The 24,255-nt window shown below is 39.8% G+C and overlaps 1 protein-coding gene across 1 annotated transcript; it reads left to right on the plus strand.

The window, feature by feature from the left end:
* The first annotated feature begins 12,020 nt into the window (after positions 1 to 12,020).
* On the plus strand, positions 12,021 to 21,609 carry adrb3a (adrenoceptor beta 3a). Its single transcript, XM_085787204.1, has 2 exons — positions 12,021 to 13,749; positions 20,551 to 21,609. The coding sequence occupies exons 1-2, from the start codon at positions 12,455 to 12,457 to the stop codon at positions 20,573 to 20,575; spliced, it is 1,320 nt and encodes a 439-aa protein (XP_085643330.1). The 5' UTR covers positions 12,021 to 12,454; the 3' UTR covers positions 20,576 to 21,609.
* Positions 21,610 to 24,255: the final 2,646 nt, after the last annotated feature.

Genomic DNA, 24,255 nt, shown 5'->3' on the forward strand with positions numbered 1-24,255 from the left:
CACTAAGGTGTGTCTTTCTAATCTTAGTGTGACTGGCATTGAGGAGGTGAGCATGTCATGGGACTTGCGTGCAGCACAGGAATTTCAGAACAAAGGAAGGCAGATGCCGCCTACCCCCAACTGGCCTCTTGTCCCTTTATCTCTACAGCCCCTTGGGATAACCAAGGGGCAATTAGAGATGCTGTCATGGATGTTTCCCAAAGTAATAACATAGGCAATAATTTGATTCTACAAAGCATAATCCAAAACCAAAATAAAAAAAATAAAGTCATAATACCACAGCATGTTATTCTTCTGAATGAGGGATCATTCAGTAGTAGATTACACAACCCAGTTCCCTTTCCTCTACATTTCCTTTTCTCAGCTTTATCTTCAATCAGCATGTTAAGCCTTATTACAATATGCTTTACATGGCGCCAGGGGCCGAGCCCTCTAACAACGTCTTAAAGGTGCAGTCACACTTAGCACCAATGAATATCTGCATCACCTCTTGTTCACTTTAATAGTGAATGATTAAAAGATGAGTTAACATTTTTGTTTTGTTTTGCACATACAGACAAATGTGTATGTTGACAAAACTGCACAGCTCCAATTGTGGTATACTTACATGGGCAGGAGTGCACAGAAATGATCATATGAGCAACAGGCTTAAATTCAGACTGAAAGGCCATGAAACTAAACTCAACACAAATTTGATCCTTTTTTCCCCACAGAGCTGATGAGAACTGCAGTCAGGTGATAATACTCTGTGAGGCCGTCGCCACAGTCAAGTCCTTTTACATACAAGCAGTCATGTGAGCCATTATCTTGAGCTTTACACAGTTCTATCTTGTCTCAAGAGTTCAGGTGTTAATGGGTTCATCTCCACCCAGTTCAGAGGAAACTGAAGGCTAAAGTGACTCACAATGGAAAAGTGTCGAGACGGGCCCAGGATAGCGTAGAGTAGACGTTAGTGTTGCTTTTTCACCTTTCCACTTTCCAGTTATTGGTGAGCAAATTAATGATGTTCAATGCTGAAAGTTTCCTAACTGTTTATGCAAATGTTGGCTATGTAAAAACAGTAAAAGTTTTTTTGTGTTTAACCTCAGACCTGCTACACCATTCTTGCTGACAAGAGACAGGTTATTCCAGAACTGTAAACAAATTGTTTAACAGGAAAACTGTGTGTTTTTTTGTTATGCACTAATGGGGTGAGCTCATAGTTCACCTGGTTAAGTGCTGTCCATTAAGTTCTTACCGCCAATGTGGTCTGGGCTGACTGCTGCATGTCATCTCCTCTCTTTCCCCTGCCTTTCCTGTCTTTACGCCGCCCTATCAATAAAAGGCTGAAATATAAGAATATTATTTGAAAAGTGTAATGCCGTAATGGAGAAAACAGGGTGGCTAGAGAAACTTGAGAATTTACTTGAAAAATTAGGTTTCTCTTGAGAGGAAAAAAAAAACAGTTTCACAATGGAAAGGAACAAAGTCAGATGTGATGTTGGCTCTAAAAAACTCTGACTACAGCATAAATATCCTTGGACCTGACCCTGGGACCATTCAATAGGTTCTCAGCATTTTTGATGATAACATGCTTTTGCAGTAAGCTTGTGTTGTTTGATGGGGCAGTGATAGGCAGAGGGTAAGAGCAATTAGAGTTGAAAAGAAAATGCCTTATAAGGATATGCTGGGGGCCTGCAATTAAAAAAGTGAACACAAACAAAACCGAGACTCTAGGTAAAAAGCAAAACAAAATGGCAGTGATCATTAGGACGGAATTCCTCCACAAATTTCCTGGACCTACAGTATCCTGTACGCTAGAGTCTGCGGATGTTATAGGCATAATAATGTCACGCTTCCTGGCAGCACCGCTTTCTACCTTTTGAGTAATGATTCTGTCGCCTGTGCATTCGCTGACTGAACCATGATGATTGAATGTCGACATCTGATGACCATGTTGTTGGTGCTGCCAACAATGCATGATGTGAAATAAAATCACTGCAGCCTACACTGCCATTCCTCTGGGGACTTACAATCCAGCCCAAGAATATGCTCAACATCGTGGGGACAGTATAAAATTTAAACTGAGGCTGAGAAATCAGTGACATTTTGAATACACAAAAGCATTTGACAACAGAGGGAGAAAGAATGGCTCCAAATCCAAACTAAATATGGAAGTGTGCCTTTAAAAATTGGAGATCTTTCATCAGAGTCATGGTTCCAAAATTACAACTTGTTACCAAAAGTGACTGGACCTTTGATGATCCAGCTCCTTGGCTCTGGAGCTTGCTGTCTTCAGATCAGGCAGGCTGACTCTATTTTCTTTAAATGTTATTTCAAGACTCACGTTTATTACATAGACTTGTATTGACTTGAATTGTATGTTGCTGTATTTTGTATTTCAGGGTTTTGTTTTTTGTAAAAAAAAAAAAAAAAAGAAAAAAAAAAGTTATTACTTTGTTTTGAAAACTGCTACATACAGTAAATAAGTTTATTATCCTTATTATTCAAAGTTTTTATACGATGTGCTAATTTATGTGACAATCACTGTGCTGTGATTCTACTATATACATTTAAAACAAATACACTGTCTATACAAATAACTTTCATTCCTCATTCCTAGATATCACCTACTGTATATAGTATAGAGAGACTTCACCAAATCTATTGGTGTGTTTCTAAACATCAGGCAGAAGCAGATCCGTTCCACAAAGATATGACATTAGAGAAGGCTGACAAAGGCAGGCAAACAAATGGCAGCTGAGCATTTTATGAATGTAAATGTCATCCTCTGTCTCCCAAATCCCTGTCCAAATCCTGCCCTTCTGCAGTTTCTGGGAATCAAAGCTACAATCAATCACACCCCAAACCGTAACAGTTAGGGACTGTCAGGGCTGGGAATCTTATATTTCACTTTTATTTCTTCAGGCCCACCCCTAGATTAAACAATGTTCAATGCTGCCATAAATACATTACCTCTGCAGCCATCAAATGATTATTATGGATAAAACAAATCAGCAGAGACAGGACTCTTGCCAAATATGGCCATTTCTGTATTACATAGGACCAAAGTGTTTTATTCCTTAATATGTCATCATACTGGAAAGTAAACCCAGATTTTTATCAATCGAGGGGAAATTGTCTCCACAAAACAGTCTGATGCCATCTAAGAAAATATTAGTCATTTTCTGTTTTTTCCACTTGAGTGGAAAGTAGCTTTGGGCAACTCTTTTCATTGCAGAAGCTGCATTTTCATAACAACCTGTATGGTACAGAGCTGTACTGATGCCAAGATGACTTCTCCTGGTTTGTTATTCCTAATTGTTATCTTGATATGTTCTTCTTATGTGAACATAACAGATCATAGTGTGTGCGTGTGTGTGTGTGTGTGCACGTGTAGAGATACAAGGCCAGCAGTGTACTCCAGATGAGATTGAATTTGACACTTTCACATTGGTATAATGGAGAGTTGGCAGAAGTATGCACAAGCTGCTTAGCTTAACTTGTCACATAATCAAGTGAAAAATGTGTTGTGGTCAAGGACTAAATTGTCACTTTTTTTATCAAGAGGTGTGCTTGTGTGTATTAAATACACACACACACACACACACACACACACACACACACACACACACACACGCACACACGCTCAGAGTATCTTCTTCAATGGGAGGGGGTCTGTTCCCTACGGCACACTCATGAATGTAATGTGTTGTTCGCTACATGGTGGTTCACTTCCACCGATCCTTTGAATTAACACATCTGGAGTTATATTTACCAAACGCCCTAAAGCTAAAAGGAGCTCCTTCCTGTACGGTTAGTCCTCACTAAAACAGAGAAGTCAATTCACTGTTCTAGTATAATACTGAGGAACCTTATTACAGTTTCCAAGACCTACTCACAGCCAATCATGTGCTGCAGGTTAAGTAGACATTATGTCAGTGCTTTGGAAAAATAAATCTGGAAACTTGTTTACAATATACTGATATTTTCTAAACTCTATTAATTACTTGTTCTATTTTATGGTAACCTTATCTTATTTAACATTAACTAATCAAAACCATCTTGTCAAAGAGGCATTATTTGGATAGACAGTGGTATCAATTTAAAATGTAGCTAAGATTGTAATATATAGATATATAGATTAATTTCTGTGCGTACGCTAACACTGTAAGCTGACCAACATACCTGAGATTATCTGATACTATTTTTTGTGGTTTCTTTCTACTTCCCAATTTCCCTACGATAACCCCACCCCATCAACACTACTATTTAAGCAACAAATACACACTGAATATATACTTAGCTTTTGTGTATACATACTTGTGTGTGTGTGTGTTTGTAGGATGAATATAATGGGAGGAATGTAGTACATAGGGGACTGGGTTATCATAAGTATGAAGGTTAAGTGATGAGGGTTCAGGTTAAGGTTAATGATGAAGGTATGAATAGAAGTCAGAGTAATATCCCAACAGGTTTTAAAAGAACAAGGATGTGTGTGTTCTAGTGGGTCTGTGGGTGTGTTTGCTCTATCTGTTCTATCAGACTCCACATGTTAATTGTAAAGGAGAACGTCCTGGTTACAGGTCAAATGACCTGTGGTCTCAGCAGATCCACCGCAGCAGCATGGAAAACAGCATTTTGCAAAGGGTTATTCGGAGAAATCTCCCACTGACCCTTAAAATACAATAACAGACTTGGGTCTATAATGAGGCCACTTAATGTGGGTGGTGTGGTGCAAAGCAAAATACAATGACCAGCCTTGAAACACTGTGGCTAAGAGCACTGTTCACCCAAACGCACATGACAAGTCGGTGGAAACATTTGGTTACTGCAGCATGACCACTGAGGATGCAGACCAGTCAAAAGGGGTTCTGTGAGCCCAAATAAGGACTGTTTATGTCTCTAGTACTGAAAAAAAATGTTCAGTCTGATTGACGGGCTTCTCATGTCTTAGTTATTATACAGTGGGCTTCATGCAGCCAAAGAAAATGGGTGGTACACCTTGTTTATTAAGCAGGGCCCAAACTACTCACTCGCTCTGCAGTGGGCTTTGACATTAGCCTGGAAAATGAGCGTATATCTCTCCCTCTTTCAGTCTGACTGTACAAACTGTGTATTGAAGCGGCACCTCATTGCAGGTAATGTCTGAAGAGTCTCTCATTTTTCACTAATGTTTAGATAATTGGAGCAGGGCAGTGAGAGTTTGCTGAGCAAAGTGGCTGCAGTGGATACAAAAGCTTCTGCCTGTAACACTTACAATGCCGTTGAATCTACAAATGCCATATAAACGGACAGAAAAAAAAGGAGTATCTGAACTGGTTTCAATTTTGCAGGGTGCCGTAACATGAAAAAGATAATTTGGTGGATAACTGCTCATATCTCACCATCTTGAACATGATGTTCATTATGTCAAATCTGTTCAAACCTGTCTCAGTTTCACAAACAATCATTCAGCAACTAATGATACCAAGCGACAAAAAAGAGGGGCGGTGTCCTCAAGTCTGAGGGTTCTCAGGGACCTTTGGTCTGTTAAATCATCATAATAGTCAATATGGTAGAAATTAGGGGGTTATTGAAGCCACCAGAGCTCACAGCAAGATGAGTCAAATCCACAGCTGAGCCTGGCCTACCAGCAGAAACTCATATTAACTCATGTCAGATGAACTGTAAACTCCAACTCGTTAGACAAGGACAGCAACTGGGGAAAACAATCCCAATGAGGAGTTCCACATAGCATTAAAAACATTTAAATGTACTGATTATTAGAACAAATGACCATGAACAGAACTGGACTTCACTTCCACTATTGCTGCATTTACAGTGATAACTGGTCACTTTCTGCTTCTATCTCTACTGTTGTAAAGCAAAACAGATAAATGACTGACTTTTCCCTTCCCGTTTGTTTCTCAGTATTAATAAAATAACAGGAATGTACCTGATGTGTAAATATTTTACTACACCACTGGACAGGCTGTGTTCACTGTGTAACCACCAGATAACCACACACACAGCCCAGTAGTTAAATAAAGAAAACAAGATAACTTTCTGACTTTCTGTCTTTCTGCTGTCATAACATTGTTCAGCCTTTAGGGCATCTGTTAAACAGTTTGCTGTCCCATACTTGTTCTCTGCTATTTGCGCCCCTATTTAACGTTTTCACGCTCAATTAACAGTGTTGTTTTGTCTTACATTCTTTTTCTTTTCTTTTTTTTTTTTGTTCTGACAAGACTGCCATCAAGATCTCAGGAGCATCCGGTTAACTTTTATCTGGCATCTTTATCTGACAGAGAATTTCACCTACTGCTGGATCTCACCTGGACTGCCATCAATAACTCAGCAGGGTCACAGGTGGTAATGAGTAATTGCAGTTATAAACGTCGACTAAACTTGCACCGGCTGCAGAGGGCCAACACGCTGCTGACATTGGCTGTAGTCGCTGATCCCCACAGGACCAGATGAGAGTTGGACCAGAGCCCTTCTCTCTCTCTCTGTCTGTGTGTGTCTGCCTCTGGCGCCAGCACCCCGTGCTTCTGCCTTCCTCACTCTGACACTGATTCAGAGGTTGATCAGAAGCAAACCACTTCTTTTATTAAGATATAAAGCCAGTGTCAGCCTCTGACTCCAATTTACCGTTCGCCTTGACGCAATAATGGCAGACCTTGTGGCTGTATGGATTTTTAATAGCATGCTGTAATGGCTATCGTCAACAGCCTTTGAGATTTACTATCTTGTAACAACCTGCTCCTTTTGACCACAAAGAAGATTGATGTGAATATCACAGGCAGCAGGACAGGGCAGGTCACATTTATTTTCGTTTCAATATTTACCAAATACGAACACCAGCATGGTTATGATCCACAATATTCCATGACCGTGTTTCCAAAACTAGCCAAACGAGAGTTTCCAATTAAGTGCCCGCCACCTGCAGCATTTCTCCTGTTTTGTACCAAAGGCACATTACAACGGTCATTAGATGCTGTGTCTTGGGTATAGTCTAGAAAAAAACACAGGCAGAGCTCCCTGCTCCTTTAAATCTTCTTTAAATGGACTTTATTTAAAGACAATGAAACCATCAAAAGACTATAACCTGTGAGTGAAAAATCCATGCACATAAATAATAATCAATCCTCTGCAGACCAACAGCAAACATCTCTGTATCACCACCATAGGTTGAAAAACAAACTGCACAAATTTCACTGCTGTTTCACACAAGCAAACTGTTTTTTTCTGACCAAACAACCACTGTAACCAAATTAAGAAAATAAACCACACTTCAACACGATCACATCTGTGGGATTCTCTGTGACCCAGAACAGGATAGTTCAGAAAAACAAACAAAGGACTATATGCCATGAGCTCTGGACTGTGCCACTAGATCTATACATTATTCAAACAAGGAACATTAGATTTAATATATATAGAGCACTGAATTTTCACAAAAAATTTACTTCAGTTTATCATCACAAAAAGCAAAAAGTTTGCGATGGGAAGTATCTGTAATCATTCGGGTTGGTTCTCACAATAAATTATTCAAAAATAGGTTCCTGGAGGGACAGGAGCCATCCGGGTGTTACAACCAAATATTCCCTATACGCCGCTCCAGACAACCTCCACATGTGGTTCCACTCGGAGCATAATGAGTGCGATTTACCAACGACATGATAGTTGCAGAAGGCTGAACAGCTCAGTCTCTTAACCACCCTCCTCTCACCTCAACACATGGCCTCACACTATATATCTACTGGCAGAGGAACTACTTTTGGGGCTTTATCGCCCACAGGATGCATGCATGTGGAGGAAATGTTCTTAGGTCAAATTTCATTTCTGTGATTGTTTTCACATTCTTGATGTATATTGTGCATATTATTATTATTATCATTATATAATAATACATGTTAGATGAAGTACAGCCATCATAAGCACTCTAGGATCTGAAGTTTTGATTTGCACTTGCAGCCACTCCTTCCCCCTCCTTCCAGTCTTGATTAGCCTCCCCAGCTAATGGAGAGTTTCCTGCACAAAATGAAAAAAAAGCACCAAACAAATTCACATGAGGCATTCGTAAACATTTGATGTACAAGAAGAAAAAAAAAAGTCACAACAATCCAGACTGCAGTCAGTGAAGGTGTGGTGTGGTCTGGAAAGAATGATTTAATCTGGATTTTGATCACCGTCCTTAAACCTGTAGGATCATGAACATGTGACAGATTGTGCCACCAGATTAAAAGTGCAGCCTTTTTTAAATGGAACAGCTTGACCTGTTTTGTATTGCCTGTTTACACTCTCGCCACTGGCTCCTGTTATACCTTTGTTTGACAGGGTGAAGACATTCAACGTCTCTCTTCTCTCCTTCTGGTAGAGCTATCCTGAGCACTTCAGCAGATCCAAACAACATCTTAAGCCACTCTATTAAAAAAAAAAAAAAACCTCATGTAGTATCTGACTAATGGCCTGTGATCAGTACTGCTGAACATGAGCAAACTCGAATGTCTGCAAGATTTACACCCTCAGCCTTTTCGTCATTGGCAGTGAGTGGGGGAGTGTGTGGACTTTTTTAGAGATGGGAGTGTTGGCAAAGACCAGATGAATAGCACTGTGAATTGAAATGCAAGCTTGTAAAGTCCAGATGGCTTCCACGGATCAGGCCTTCACTATATGCACACTACATAAGTCTTAAGAGAGACATACCAGGAGATTTAGCTGATTGGAACATATTGTCTATGAGATTTCCATGACAAGACGAGAAGCATTCCCAGGGGTACAGTATATTTGGGCAGTGAGTACGTAATAAACAGGGTCTCTGAAGCTTTATGACTGCTGTGATGATTTACAGGCAGCCATCAAGAATTGAGCAAATCCTGGACTGCAGATCTTCTTTTCTTTTGAGGAAGTAGCTAATTTCAGCGAGCACAACTACTTTCCCCCCACACAGAGCAATCATATGGAATAATGAAGACATTACTGCTGGAAAAAACATCTGTATTTAAGCACATTTGGGCTGATGGAGTCATTATAATCTCTGCCGAGGTAATGGTTATGTTTTCACCCAGTTCTGTTTGTGTGTCAGCATGATTACGCAGAAATACACAAAACCGATTTGCACTGAACTCCATTGGGGGATGGGACATGGCCAAGGGAGGAGCCCATTAAATTTAGTTGTTTGACATTAGCTTTCTAGTTTGTGTGAGTTATCTCTTTGATTCCAACGACTCACTGTCATAGCATTGCATATTTTATGACAGATGAAAAAATTATTCCCAAATGAAAAGTGAAAATAGAGCATGACTACTGACAATTAAATCCTGCATTCATAACATTAAAGAAGTAGCAGTCTATCCAACAAATCTATAGCAATGTTTTGTATAGTGTGTAGTGTAAAATGTGTCATTGCCCATTTTGAATTACAAACACAACACTGTATCTATTGTGGATTTGTCGATTTGTTCTCATACATGAATGCAGAACAAGTCAACAGTTTTGAAACAGTGAAACTGTATGTTAAACTTAAAATAACTTAAAATTCACAATGTATTGTTCATCTTGTCAGTTGCATAAAGTGAATCTAGAGACTATTTTTGCAAATGATTTCTTATGCAACTTGAATCATAGCATGCACAGTATACTAATGTTACCATTGCAGGAGTCTCTCAGTGATGGTGAGAAAGATGTCACGGCTGATTTCACTATCAACAATTCAGCTTGTGCCAGCTGCTGTGCTTGACTAGACTAGGACCAGGTCCAGATCCACCAACGGCATCTTCTCACGCAAAGACAAATGAGCAGCTGTCAAGCTGTCAGCTCCACAGCAGTGACCTTCATCTACAGAAATGCCGTCAGATGGGGCCTCTTGGTCATCAAGTTTAAAAAGGCGCCAGTGTTTTGCTTTTGCCTGCTTTTCCTCTTTTGTGAATGCACTCCAAACTGCACAACTTCCTGTTAGATGAGTGACAAAGCACTCCTGACTAAAGGGGGAAAAAATCTATTTAAGACTAGGAGGAGCAAAAAGTAAGGGAGACATTGTACATAAAAACCATGCTATTATATAACACAATTTGATTTTAAAAAATCTATTAGATTCTCTCTTCAAGACCATTTATTTTAGGAGTGACTTTTATTAACAAATAAATACAGATGCAGGCAGCTTCTACCTACTGTGGACATAAAATCCCAATTCAATTAAATGAAGAAAGAGCCTCTGTGCAGCCTGTGGAGTGTCTGTCATGATACATTTAACAAACCAAATATGATGCTATGTTTTAAGCAAGAGCTACGCTGAAAACCCAGAAAAGACTGACACCCACTCTTATGTCACTGTTTTCAACAGGAAGCAGGAGCCAGCAGCTGTTAGCTTAGCTTGGCACAAAGGTCAGTGGGAACAGCTCACCTGGCCCTGTCCTCAGCAAACAAAGTCCAAGTTCCAGCACATCCAATATTCACAAATTAACGTGTTACACATTGCTTGTTTAATTGGTGCAAAACAAAAAGTTTTAAAAACTAAATTTAATGATCTTTAGTGGTGCTGTAGGAGTTTTTCTTATCTTCAGATAGAGCCGGGCTAGCTGTCCCACTTGTTTATTCCAGGCTAAGCTAATTGGCTGGAGCCAACTCAACAACAACAAAGTGAATGTGTGTATTTACCTGAATGTAAATAATCCTTTAATTACAAGCTCCTTTGGAAGACCCATAAAAACCTACAAGCAGATGCTAATGTTTACACAAGTATTAACTCGGCGATTCTTGTCAACTTATCTCATGATTCAAGTTCTCCAAAAAAACAACTGTTCTAATGAGATAACAATTCTGAGTGGGCCCATCTCTGTAGGACCTTTTTCACATTTTCACTCTGTCAATATATTTGTTCACATAAAAATGTTGATAGTCGCTTTAAAGAATTCATTGTTGTGGCAAAAATCATTGAAATATTCAGGACAAAAATAATTCTAAAGTTCTATAATAACCAATAAATATATGAGTTCCTCTGTGAGTATTGGCCTTTGTGTCCTAATTAAGTAGGCTATAAGTGAAATGCAAGGTGGGAATAAAAACTCAGATGAGCCATCACAGCTGCAGATGTAGAGCTGATCGGACCAAAGAAGGAACTGCTCAGTGACAAGACAGCTACAGTAAGTAGGCTACAGCGAGCAGAGCGCTGGATATCTGAAGCGAATCGCATGGAAGGCATTTGCCTGATTGTTCTTCTTCAGTGCACTGGCTTGAGTAACAGCGAGATAGTGATCTACTATTTTCTTTTACAGCTTCGAGTCAAAGGGAGGGCACTTATTTCCTGTTCTCTGCAGTTGGGGGGTGCCTCGTGCCTTGTGGTCTGGGAAGTTGACCACAAACTGTATTACAAATAAATCTTTAGAGTTGTAGCATTGAAGTGGAACTGAGGCGATGGTCGCAATTAAACAGTTAAACTTGCCAAAAATGGACCAATATTATGTTCAAGGCAAAGCTGCTGTTGAGTTGTTGAATGACAAAACCTGTTGCTGAGCTGGAAGTGTGTGTTTGACATAATGCAGCATCATGGAGGCCAGTAGAAAAGTCTGTCACTTTGTTGACAGTCAGGTGACCGATACAGTCAATGGGGTAACAAGTTGAGTGCAGCTGCTACTTGTAACACATCAGTGACATTAAAGAATAAAGAGCTGATGGTCATCACATACTTTTTAAACAATGTGTCTGTCACAGAGATGATTTTGCAGTTGTGCTGTGACCTGCTGACACACACTAAACACATTCCACATGCTCTGATGAAGGAATACTTCTTTGCTTATAGTTCTATATGTGTCTGAGTATGTTGCTCTATTGGCTACTGGCTTCCACACACAGGCACACTTTGCAACTCCTCCCCCCGGCTTCAGCCAGGGCGTGATTAGAGCCAATACAATCTTGGGCAACCTGCACACACACACACACACACACACACACACAGACAGAGAGAGAGAGAGAGAGACAGGACGAGAGAGAGTGAGAGAGTGAGAGAGAGAGAGAGAGAGAGACAGAGAGCAAAAGAAAGAGTGGGCAGCCACTCTGGTGCACTCTGGTGGTTCTTGCAACAGCGTCACTGTTGATCTCCAAACAGTCCAACTGTGGCTGAGGCAAGATTCAGCGAAAACACTGCAAACTAATCCCAGTGGATGCATTTAAATGGACCAGACTGGGCTTTCTTCTCTGCAACTTTTTTTTTCCCACTTGAAATTTGGACTTTTTTCTCGGATTCATGAAAGTGCTCCATCTACATGAACTAATATTGTTTCAGCTTTGTGGACAGTTTGGATACATCTTTTTGAGATCATGTTGTTGTTGTCTAGGCCAGAGGAACTTGCACAAACAATCACATCTCTGGAGACATGGAGAGACTACTGCTTTTTGAACAGTGAGCTGTAAATGTTGAGTTTTTAGTGAGAAAAACTACTCTTTTATAGATTCATAATGCTTGTATGAAGTGCAGATTTTTCAGTTTTGAATAATGGATGGAAACCTGAGCACTTCAGCATCCATGCTGATGAACGAAACAAGAACGTACCATGATCCAGCGGGACCCTGGAGCCTCATCATACTGGTCATCATCATACTGATCATTGTGGTGGGAAACCTGCTGGTCATCATCGCTATAGCGCGCACTTCGCAGCTACAGACAACAACAAACGTCTTCATCATGTCTCTGGCGTGTGCAGACCTCATCATGGGGGTCTTCGTGGTGCCGTTGGGGGCCACAATAGTGGTGACAGGTAACTGGATGCTCAGTGACACATTTTGTAACTTCTGGACTTCTGTGGATGTCCTGTGTGTGACGGCGAGCATCGAGACACTGTGTGTAATAGCGGTGGATAGGTATATAGCGATCACAAGGCCGCTACGATACAAGGTTCTCCTCAACAAGTTGCGTGCCAGAATAATAGTTTGTTTAGTGTGGGTTGTGTCTGCCTTAATTTCCTTTGTGCCAATTATGAAAGGGGACTGGCGTTCAGTAGACGACGAGGCAAAAAAATGCTATGAAGATGCTTCATGCTGTGACTTTGTGACCACCCCGACCTTTGCTATTGCATCTTCGACAGTGTCTTTTTACATTCCACTGCTCATAATGATATTTGTGTATGCCAAAGTCTTTCTGATAGCGACACGGCAGGTCCAGCTCATTGATAAGAATCGCATGCGTTTCCAGAACGAGTGTACAACAGCACAGTTGCAAGTTGTTCCCCACATCAACAATATCCTGCCATCCGCATGTGTGGGCTCCAGCGGCTCCAGCAGTGCAGCGAGGACCAAGAGCGTGAAGCGAAGGCCGTCACGGCTAATACTTGTCAAAGAGCACAAAGCCCTTAAGACTTTGGGTATCATCATGGGGACCTTCACTGTGTGCTGGCTTCCGTTCTTTGTTGCCAACATCATCAACGCTTTTAACAGAGAGGTTCCCTCGGAGAAGATCTTCAGACTGTTAAACTGGCTGGGTTACATCAACTCCGGCCTCAATCCTATCATCTATTCCAGGAGTCCAGAGTTTCGTGCTGCTTTCAAGAGCCTGCTGGGCTGCCCGTGGCTGTCCACCCCGCAGCTCAATACCTTCTATAAGGAGATGCGGACTCGCTGCTCATGCTTTCTATGGCGAGCTGAGTCAGGCACAGCTGGCTCTTTCCAAAAGACTTCGACCAGTAGGAGTGAGGGTAATGACAGTTTGCCCAAAAGTGAAGAGGCTTCCCCTGGTCCTCGGCCCTCCAACGGCAGCACGCAGTTCAGTGACTTGTCAGAACCTGAAACCAAATTGTAAGTTCCTTCCTCTTCTATGATTTTTACCATATAGTCCACTTTATAACTGTGATGAATGTTTTAGAAAGTTCAACTCAATACAAACACATTGACATATCTGCCTACTTCAGTACAAAAAAGGAAGTCAGATAATGAAGTGTACAGTTTTGACAGCTCATGTTCATCCACTGACTGTCAAGCCTAAAAACAACAGTTAACAGTAACACCTCCCAGTCTCAAGGGCCACGTCTTCATTATCTAACATTATTGCGCATTACTGCAAAATGGTTCTCACTGTTTAAAATTTTTAGGTGACAAAATGATTAAAGAAAATAACTTTTAGAATAGTACACATGGTATTACGTTATGAAATCTCAGTGCATTATTTGAGAGTAGCTCAAAGCCTCCTGATCAGCTGAAAGGACAGAGCGGTGTATTAGGCAGCCTGTGACTGTGACTCTCAGGTTTCCTATGTGCCTTTGTCCGTTTTTTCCATTAATTCCATTGTGCATAGTGTTTGTTAAATCAGTGATCTGTCATGTGATGTGTGAGCAGACCATTTGCACAGTAAAGCAAACGTGTTGAGACTTCCACTGAATGTCACAGAGAATCAAAACAATTCCCCTTGCTTATGGCTTTTGGACATCCCGGTGTGGATTAACAGGGTACTGCATAATAATAGTGATAAAAACACGTGTGCTAATTTCAGTTTGAACAATAGAATGAAATTAAATGACAACAGAAAGTGTAAAGAGTTGTGAGTTTCTAGAAACTTCTAGTCTTAAAAGAAGCCACTTATTTTTAGAGAAAGTGTTTAAACATTTTAAACAGGTTTGTAACAGGACAAATGTTGTCTTTAAAGGTTGGTTTGATGATGTTGGGAAACTAAACATTTAAATACATTAAAAAATATTTAACAGAAGAAAAAAAACATGTATTGGTTTTCCTCTCGTCACATAAAATACATATATATATATATACATACATACATATGAACATCTTGTAATATGCCTGTGTATATATGTATTATATGTAGTGCATATTATGAAAGCAAAAATATCCTCATAGCTACAGACCAAATTTGATCTATTTTCATTATATAAAATGGCTATTTTATTGCCCACTGCATTTAATGAAAGCAGAAATCCATATTTGGATATGTTCTAATACATTAATGTGCTGCTTTCCTGAAGTGAAATAGATTGAGTGGAACAGTGCAGAAAAATAAATCATTTCTGAAGAGTTGGCTGCTGTTGGGCTGTCACAATTTTCCAAAGCTAAAAGTGAAACATAATATATGGGATTTCATTCTTGATTCAATAAACCTGTGAGGCCTGCACCTGTAAGGCTTATTGCACATCTTTTAATCTATCTGATGTGAAAAATAACCAACAAAAGCCCATAATACAGTTTCTAGTGCCATTTTTGGCCTGGGCAGTTTTGTTTTTAGCACACTTGTTAGATAGATAACAACACCATTAACCAATTTTGTACTTTTTAGAAACCTCAAACTGTAAATGTTGTTTTGTTTGTTTTTTTCATGATTTTGTAACTGAAAAAAAAACAACTGCATCCCATAAGGATGAAGGTAACTGTAGAGTGGCTCTGTAAAACCACTGGGCAATGTGCGCAAAGTTAATTTGGAGAACGGCATAGCACATTGGAGGACATTTTTAAATGTTGGTGTGCCTCCCAGCCCGTCAGTGGGCCTCAGTGTGCCCTGCCCAACACCCCCTGCAACAGATAAATCTTTATCACTTACACACAAGACTTCCCCCATAACTGGAGAGGCTGTTTACGAGACTGACATCCAATGAGCCAATGAGGACACCCTCATTAACACAGGTTAACTGGGGTTGGACGGCTGAATATGCAATCTATTATTATTTCATACACCACAAGCCCACAGAAGGCAGTAGATACACCCATATAATTGAAAAATCTAGTAAATTTTTAGCTGATTCATTAATGTGTATGGTGTAATTGTACGTTTTGAATTTGAATTTAGTTGAAACTCTTTTTTTTTCTTAACAAAATTAGACTTTCATTTAAAAACCTCTAGAAATTACTTAGGATTTCAGATTCAGATCCCAGTGGACTTTCTATTAATTATTATTTCAGTGTTATTACAAATAGAACAAAGAACTTTACATTCGACAGTATCTTAAAATGCAATAATGTAATTTCATAATAAACTTTTCACATGTCAGTGTGAAGTTCTGCTATGTTGTCAGCTTTTGTTTGAGCTGCATTTGAAATTGTATACATTAATTTATATGTCTATAAAATTAGTGGAGGATAAATTTAAAATTCACAACTCCCAAATAAATTTTATTTGACAAGTGGCACGACTCTTACACCACAGCGTGCCTTCACTCTGTGTATGAATTCCCATGACTTGTCTAGTTTTATGACAGGGGCCATGTTTAATTCAAATATTTACTTTGCAAAACTATACATCACCTCTCACTTCTTTGTACATGACATCTCCTCTGTGGAACAGATAATCGATGAGGGCTATAAAACAGGAGACATTTAGAAGCATATAAAAGTTTTCCTTAAAAGGAGCCTGGTGTGTTCTGTAGTAAATCAGCCCAAGGGGAAGGCTCAGCGGACTCACCCTGCACTTTGAGCAGGATTACAAATGTAAGTGAGACCAGCCGTTGGAGAATGACTCTAACGGCTCCAAGACAGGTTTCATTTGAGTTTGCGGGAAGAGTCTGGATGGCTGAAGCTGTTGCTTAGAGTGCCAATAATACCATGCTAGGCATCCCTGTCAACTTTCTATATGTCTTAAATTTGCAACACAAAAGAGCAGCTGAGCAGCTTATTTCCTCTAAACCCCAGGACAACATGTCAGGTTGGTCAGAGGCTGAACAAAAAGTACAACCACTGACATGAATGGTTATTAGAGACAGGTGGCTGCACCACACAGCACAGAATGGCCATTATCAATGGTTACTTTGTTTTCACAGAAATACATGCAGGCATATCACCGCTGCCCTTATCAACATCCACAGCAGCCTCCAGCCTCTGTCACGTATGCACCATGTTATATGACAAGTGCAATATTTCAGAGACTTCATGCACAGCAACATTTCGAATACACCTTCCATCATCACAGATGTAGACATTTTGATGATTAAAAAAATGGAAGTGGGGAGAGAGAAACATAATTTGTTTTTGACAGTCATGTTGCTGCACAGTTACTGTAGACTGCTGGTTTCTACATTAGTCTAACTATGTCTTTTGGACAAAATCTTCATGTATTTGAAAAGCATCTCTGTGTGTTATGAGCAGAGGGAGTTTGTTAGCACAGTTTATCCATGATTGAGCACACTAAAGTTAAGCTAACAGAGAGCGGAACATTTTATTTCATGCGGCAGCAGCCAACTAGGTTGTGGACTAAATTGCAGTGTGAAAGTGGAGCAGAAACGATGAGTTCCTGTAAGTTATCTGATGGAGTGGTGTAGAAACATGACTAGAATGCTCCTCTTGAATGTATCAAAGACACAGGACTAATATGCTTGCAGGATTACACAGCAGCTTCAGAAGCATGCAAGAACATGGAACAATATTATTATTGTAGAGCCTACACTCGACAGGAAACACGTTGTGTGCTACAGCTGTGCCGGTGCATCACAATTAAAGTATCAAGAGACACGCGCGAGGAAATAACTTGTCAACATGTTGCCGAGTAACTGAGAAAACAGCTAAAAAAGCTGGACGACAGAAACACTGCGCCGTGGCTAAATGCACACTATCATAAAAAAACGTTAATATGTGAAAAGCAGACGCTCATGGCACATTGACAAGAAATTACTTTTTCTTTTTCTCTTAATTCGATGAGCAGTGCAGGTGTTTACTGTACACTGAACTGTTGCTGACTCTTTTCTCATTCGTAGCCCACAGAAAGAAAGAAAAATTGCTTATAAGATAAAAATACATAAGCATGGCATATACTTGTATATATGTAGTTATTCTTAGCTTGTGAACTTTTAACTGTAGAGAGAGAAATAAACACAAATAACTAGACATCACACAAAGCAGAGAGAGATGGTGGTGAAGTATAAATACTGACTCACTAACATCACCACAAGTGGCTCATTACTCTAAATGAATGTGTAAATACTTCAGGCATATTAGTTGACAACTCATAGGCAATAATCTAAAAAGACATTGTGTTTATAAACCTGGCATCTCAGATTTATCCTATAAGTAACTGTGTGTTACAGGAGCAAACTGAACTATTATGCTAAATATGAGGATATAATTGTGTTTCCCACACATGCATGCTGTTTCCTCCCAAAAGCAACTCATGCCGTATTAAAGGACACTTTGTTAGTGTGAAAAAATATTGCAGGAAGTAAATATGGAAGAAAATTAAATAAAAGTGCAAACAGTTATTTCTAATGTGCCATGCACAGTGCAGCATAAGCCAAGTGTTAAACCTGGAATCTGAAGTGGCGGCAGACGCTTTCTGCAAAGCCCGTGATTGACAAGCTTTTTACTACGCTGAGCAGTTAATGTGTAGCAGGTTATAGCTCCATGTGATTTCTAGTAATAAGTTAAGGCACTGCAGTGAGCATATCATTAGGCACACATTAGGCCAACATGACGTTCTGATGGTGTTTTCAGAGGGGCCCGTGTGCACCAATACTTTTTTTTTTGGCCTGTGCCGTGAGCCCTGTAAGTCTGAGCTTTTCACCGCAGCATGCTAACGCTACCTCTGCCCCGACTTCACACACCGGCTTCCATAATGTGCATTTAATAAGCTTAGAGTGAGATCAGGCCTGAGAGAGCATGAAACAAGGAGGAGGATAAAGCAAAACATGACGGCAGTGACCTGTGGGAAACCTCCAAGACTCCCTTTCAAGCCTGGCTGATACCAGAGCCAATCACTGCGTTGTTAAAAGGAGGCATCCGGGAGTTGAGCAAACACTTGAGAATGGTTAGGCTCTAAATTGTTAAGGTTTGGACAGATAAAAACTCAAGACATTATCGAAACTCTGCATTACGTCAACAGCAGCAGCAGCAGAATTCCAGAACTCTTTGCTCTAATGCTTCATATTTGATGAACGACGACAAGATGATTTTACCTTTTCACATTAAATGTTACATCAGTATTTCAAAGCTACATGTATTAGTAGTATGAGTTTGCTGTATTTTACAGGTAGTTTGTATATAAAATGTAACCTGCAGTTTCTAAATTCATTATTTTATGACAGTATTGCTGTTTTTTTTTTTTATATGTTCGTCAGGATTAACTGTCGTATGACTTTATGGCCTTCTGTTCTGGATTTTATGTCCATGTATATTTGACTGGTTGCATTTGTGGTGGTGGTGGTGGTGGTGGTGGTAGCGTGGCTGTTCTAAAATTAATTACATGGGAATTAGACTTTTTATTCAGTAACAATTTAAATCTAGGTTGGTAAGAGATTCACATTCTTGTAAATTATTCTAAATGTCAGTCGAGGCTACTTTTCAAGGGGAAACTGGTCTGTGGCTGAATTTTGTTTTACAATCAGATTGTGGTATGTTCTAAACACGTCTTTTTTCAAATGTACATTTTTAACATTGATCAGCAAGTAACTATCAAACAACAAAATACTGAGAAATTAATTTCTGTTTGCACCGACTATGTCAGTGAACGCTATCCTGCTTTGACAGGCAGATTTAAAGACAGAAAGTACACATGCCACAGATGATGGATGGCTTTCCCTTCATTTTGATGAGCTTAGCTCCTTTAACTTGAACGGAAACGGCGCAAGTTATGCCTGTGGTTTGTAATATAAAATAATCCAACGACTCAACAGTGAATGCGAGACTCATCAGAATGTGTAATAGGTTATTATTCCTGGATTTTTTTTTTCCCAAATGCATCAGCTTAAAATCACTCTTAACTTTACCACAAGTGCAACAGACGCAGGACTGCAGTGTTTCAACTGAACGTAACACAAAAAGCCCTTAACTATGGGAATTCGGATGAAGCCGCACTGTAAATTGCTTCCTGCATATTTCTTCCTGTATGTTTTCACATCGCTGTGTATCTTAGAGTTCTGGGTAGTTTATGTCTTCCTGTGGAGACATGTACAGTGGAGGTGATAGCATCAGAATTCCTGTCTTGTTGGGGGAAAAAGGTAGAGTTTCACAAAGGATCAAAGGATGAGGGCAACTTTGTAATTAGAAGGAGAAAATAAATAAAAGTGGAATAAGGTGCAGTGATTATATCTAGGCTGTTTTCTCCAAGAAAACATCAACATACTTATAAACCTGGAAGAAAACAAATCGTTGTTGTCCTGGAGTTTCCTTATCTGATATAACCTGAAATACTTCGCAGGGTGTGGCCAGCGCAGGCCAACAGGCCACACAGTAACGCACAGTAAAATAGCTCAGTGTTCGTCGAAGGGTTGCATCTCGATGGGCTGCACAACAAATCACAGATATATCAGAGATTCATAATGACATTGGAAGCTGGCCGTGAAACCAAATGAGGCTTAAAAATAGTCAAGGTATTCAGAATTTAATGGACAAACAAGATGAAGGAGGCAAATAAGAGTGACATAATCACAGATGAATTTTGGGTCCTGTCATCATGGGCAAGTTCTGCCTCTTATCTCAGCTTTTAGAACAAGATTAAATAGCACAATCACAAAGTAGAGAGTCAGACTGATTGTAATGTCAATTCTTCCCAGTGTTATGTTACCTCATCTATTCTACGTAATTTTAAAATAGCCTACTCTTTGTGCATGATGGGGTGTTCATTTCAATATGCATATATAATAAAGACCACATGCTAATATACCCATCTCTTTTCAGCTTCACATTGCAGGAAAACGACTGATCAACTGTTAAAACGTTGAGCTGCTGAAGCAAACTACATTCTCCGGCAACTACTGTGACTCCTGCCAAGGCTGAGACCAAACAGTGCCGAAGACAGGCAAAAGAAAAGAGCACTGGCCCTGATGAACATAGCTGACCACCAAAGAGATGACTGGATTGACTGTTTGGAAACAGACGGGAGCCCTGCCACTGCCTCTGTGGACAGGAGACGGCCTGCTGCTGCAACTCAGCACTTCACAGACATTAGCTGGCACCAAAGTTGAAGCTCCCAGTGTCATCTAACTACTGTCTGCAAAAGACTCTCTGTTCCTGAATAGGACTCAGCTGCAAGGTTGAATTCATTCCAGTAAACCTTTGGACACGGTGCATGTGGCCTGTGGTTCCAAAAATGTTAGGCAAAAACTCATTTGTACAGTAGATTATCTGGTAAGTTATCTATTTATGACGCACCGACTCTGTAGCAACATACAAACGTTGGCTAACTTGATACAAGGTCATTGTTTAGTCAAAGCTGTCTTTGCTGTCCAGTTAAGAGACATTCGTTTTCATCACTCAAACTGTTCAGTGTAATATCAGCTAAACCAATACTCGGGTAATTCTGGTGTCTGTTTTCAGTCTTAATTTTTCTGGTTTGAGCCTGGACTCTGTATCCACACAAGTTATCTTGTGTTCCCTATTTTATATTAAGTTATACCATGGCTATGAAAAAAAAGTTGTTAAAATGTTAAAATCAGGACAAGATTCATTACAGTGTAACCATTGATATAAGTCAGTGTGCAAGGTACAGTATTAAAAACTTCAGGTAAACGTAGCAAAATATGTTCGCTACAGGTTTTTCCAGAAAACTCTCTTTTTGCACCCCTTCATTAAGTGGCCATGGTATAAGCTCGATAACACTCTCTGAAAAGTTCAAATACAGAAAAATAATGGGCAGCATCCATTATTTTGTTGTATTGAGACATCTTGTTGTGCATTATTACTTAAAATAACATCATCTGTTGCATTGAGAAATAAAATATAAATTGTGCAACTCTGGTCATGTCTGCTTTGTGTGCAAACAACTTAAAATACCATCTATCGAACATGAATGCTGTCAATCAAACCTCTGCCCCATTTAGTTACATTCAGTCACATACCTGAAGCCATTAGCATCTCAATTGTTTATCATAATTAAAATCTTGGAGAGATGTTGAAATGAACCAAAAGATATTTCAATGAGAGTAATTCCAACTGCATTCATCTAAATGGTAAATGATTTTCAAAATAAATAATCTTGGTGCTTAGATACACTCATACATACTAAAAACTTGTACGATTATGGGTTTTACCGGCTTCACATACAATCATTTATCAGCACCTCGCACACTTCACTACAGTGAGTCTTAAGTGCTTTAGCTTGAGAGCCCATAAAATTAATGAGTGTTTACTGTCATCACAGTACAGGACGGATGAGAGTTGTAAATCACTAAGGAATGGAAGGTTTCACGTTAAGGACTTTTGCAGGCGAAAGTGCAAATGGTGAAAGTATCCAGTTCCTTCACAATAAAAAATCTGGAATAATTTTCCCTTTCCCATCCATTTAATTAACTCATGAAGCCACAGATTTATCTTGGGAGTTCCCTGGGGTGCGCAGGGTTTCTGCAGAACTGCTGTTAATAATAGCCAGAGCGAGTACTCTAAAATGTCTTAATTCTTCCTGTTTTAAGTCGTCACCCACCCATCTAAACCGCCATCATCTCCACTGCTACTGTTTGAGCACAAATCATGTTATGTTATGAGAGGAATTTACAAGATTTGGGACTTTAAGAAATAAACCAAGAGCAGAATGCAAGACATTTGAAAACAAACTGTGACCAGCGTTAGCTCTGCCAGGCTGACTGTGTGACTACTGAAATATCATCCAGCAAAAAGCCACAACAACTCAGAGTGGAAACAATTATCCTGTCTGAAGTCAAGCCATATTCTTATCAGCTGATTCCCTCCACAGTGATTTCCATGAACAGGATTAAATCAATTTTAAACATTCTAGACATTTTTGCGGAAAAGAAAAGAGAAGTCACCACTTAAGATACAACCCGGTCTACTTGACAAGAAACACAATGTACCACAAAATGAAAACTTATTTGTGTATATGTCACATACACATTCCAAGTCAAACCATGAAGTCAAATGGTTTCAACACTATAAATCCAAGCAGCTAAATTACATACAGTAGGAAGACTTCCCCCTCCTAATAATGTACTGTAGTAATATATTTCTCACTGCATTACATATGTTTCTAATGTTTTGTCCCTCCAATCAAACCCTGCTGATTTATTTTGAGTTATTATTCTCGGATCTACTCTGATGTGTGTATTCTTTCTCTCCTCTTGATTGCACATGCAATTCACCAGACCATAAATGTGCAGTATTTGTCTAAGTTTTTTTCCCCCCATTGAGTCTTTCCTGTGCCAACATCTTGTCCTGAGCAGGGTGGTGCGGCAGTTTTCTTCAGGACAGGCGGGTATTTTCAGAACACAGAGCACTTCAGACAAAGAAAAAGTCCTTTGACACCAGACTTCAGAGCTCACCAGCTAGCAGCCATTTAATCTAATTGAGTCACCAGCACCTTAATTAGATAAAGTATCGTGGATTTGTCCTGATAACATGGTGGCGTGACTAAAGTTCATACCAATGAGTCTAAGTTGCAACCTCTGCTGTGGCATGGTCTTCCTCAGTACTCATTTTAATAATAGTATTAGGAATAATAGTAGTAGACATAGCATGAATTAAGAAAAGTCTTTTCCTAAGGACAACAACCCTTGAGTCACAGAATCAACAGTGGCTATTTTAGCTCTGGACTTGTGTTTTGGGGACCATTTTGTTGTTTGCCTGTAATCTGTCTTCCTCCAGTGGACGACTGGGCAAACACAGATAACATGACACTACACAAATAATTCCAACTGTAGCCGCAATGCAGTTTGATGCGGGGAAACACGTCCAGCGATTGACAAATTCATGGTAAAAGGTAAATGTTTCCATCACAGTGAAAGCCAATCTTTTTCTAAGCTCAGCATTTTGTGCCGACATTCAACAAATAGGAAACACACCAGGAAAAATCCATTCACAGAAAAGGGCAAAGAGACAGACGTCCCTACAGACAGCTGTCTTGAATACAATGCTGCCTCTGAGGCAAGTAGTAGGAAAAGATGTAACTCTCTCTGTCCTTTGGCTGGGAAACTGTTAATAGGCAGCTACTACCAGCTCATTCTGTGATCAGAGATCTCGGGGGGAAAATAGTGCATAATACCGGGGATGAAACAAGCTGCAGAAAAGTGTGTCTCTTAAATGGCCCTTTTTTGTTGTTCAAATTACGCTTAGCCAGCTAATTGAGGGGACTAACTGCCTGGTTTGGCCATCTACTGCCATCTAGTGCAGTGATTTGTGATTATCAGCTTCATAAAGCGAACTACAAAGCATTACCTCACTGGTTGCATACTGTAATAGCTGCAAGATGTTTACTTTGATTTCACTTACAGTGAGATTCTCTGCCTCCTCTTCAATCCCCACAAAATAGCTGTCCTTCACTTATCTGCCCAGAAGAACAGCTCCATTTCCCAGAGGATGGATGCAGAGGCACTATAACCTGGAGAGCAAGAGGTGAAGATGAATGTGATTTGGGCACACAGGAACACACAGACA

The sequence above is a fragment of the Trachurus japonicus genome, chromosome 9 (assembly GCF_045865225.1).
Source record: "Trachurus japonicus isolate A0001 chromosome 9, Traja_1.0".
NCBI lineage: Eukaryota > Metazoa > Chordata > Actinopteri > Carangiformes > Carangidae > Trachurus > Trachurus japonicus.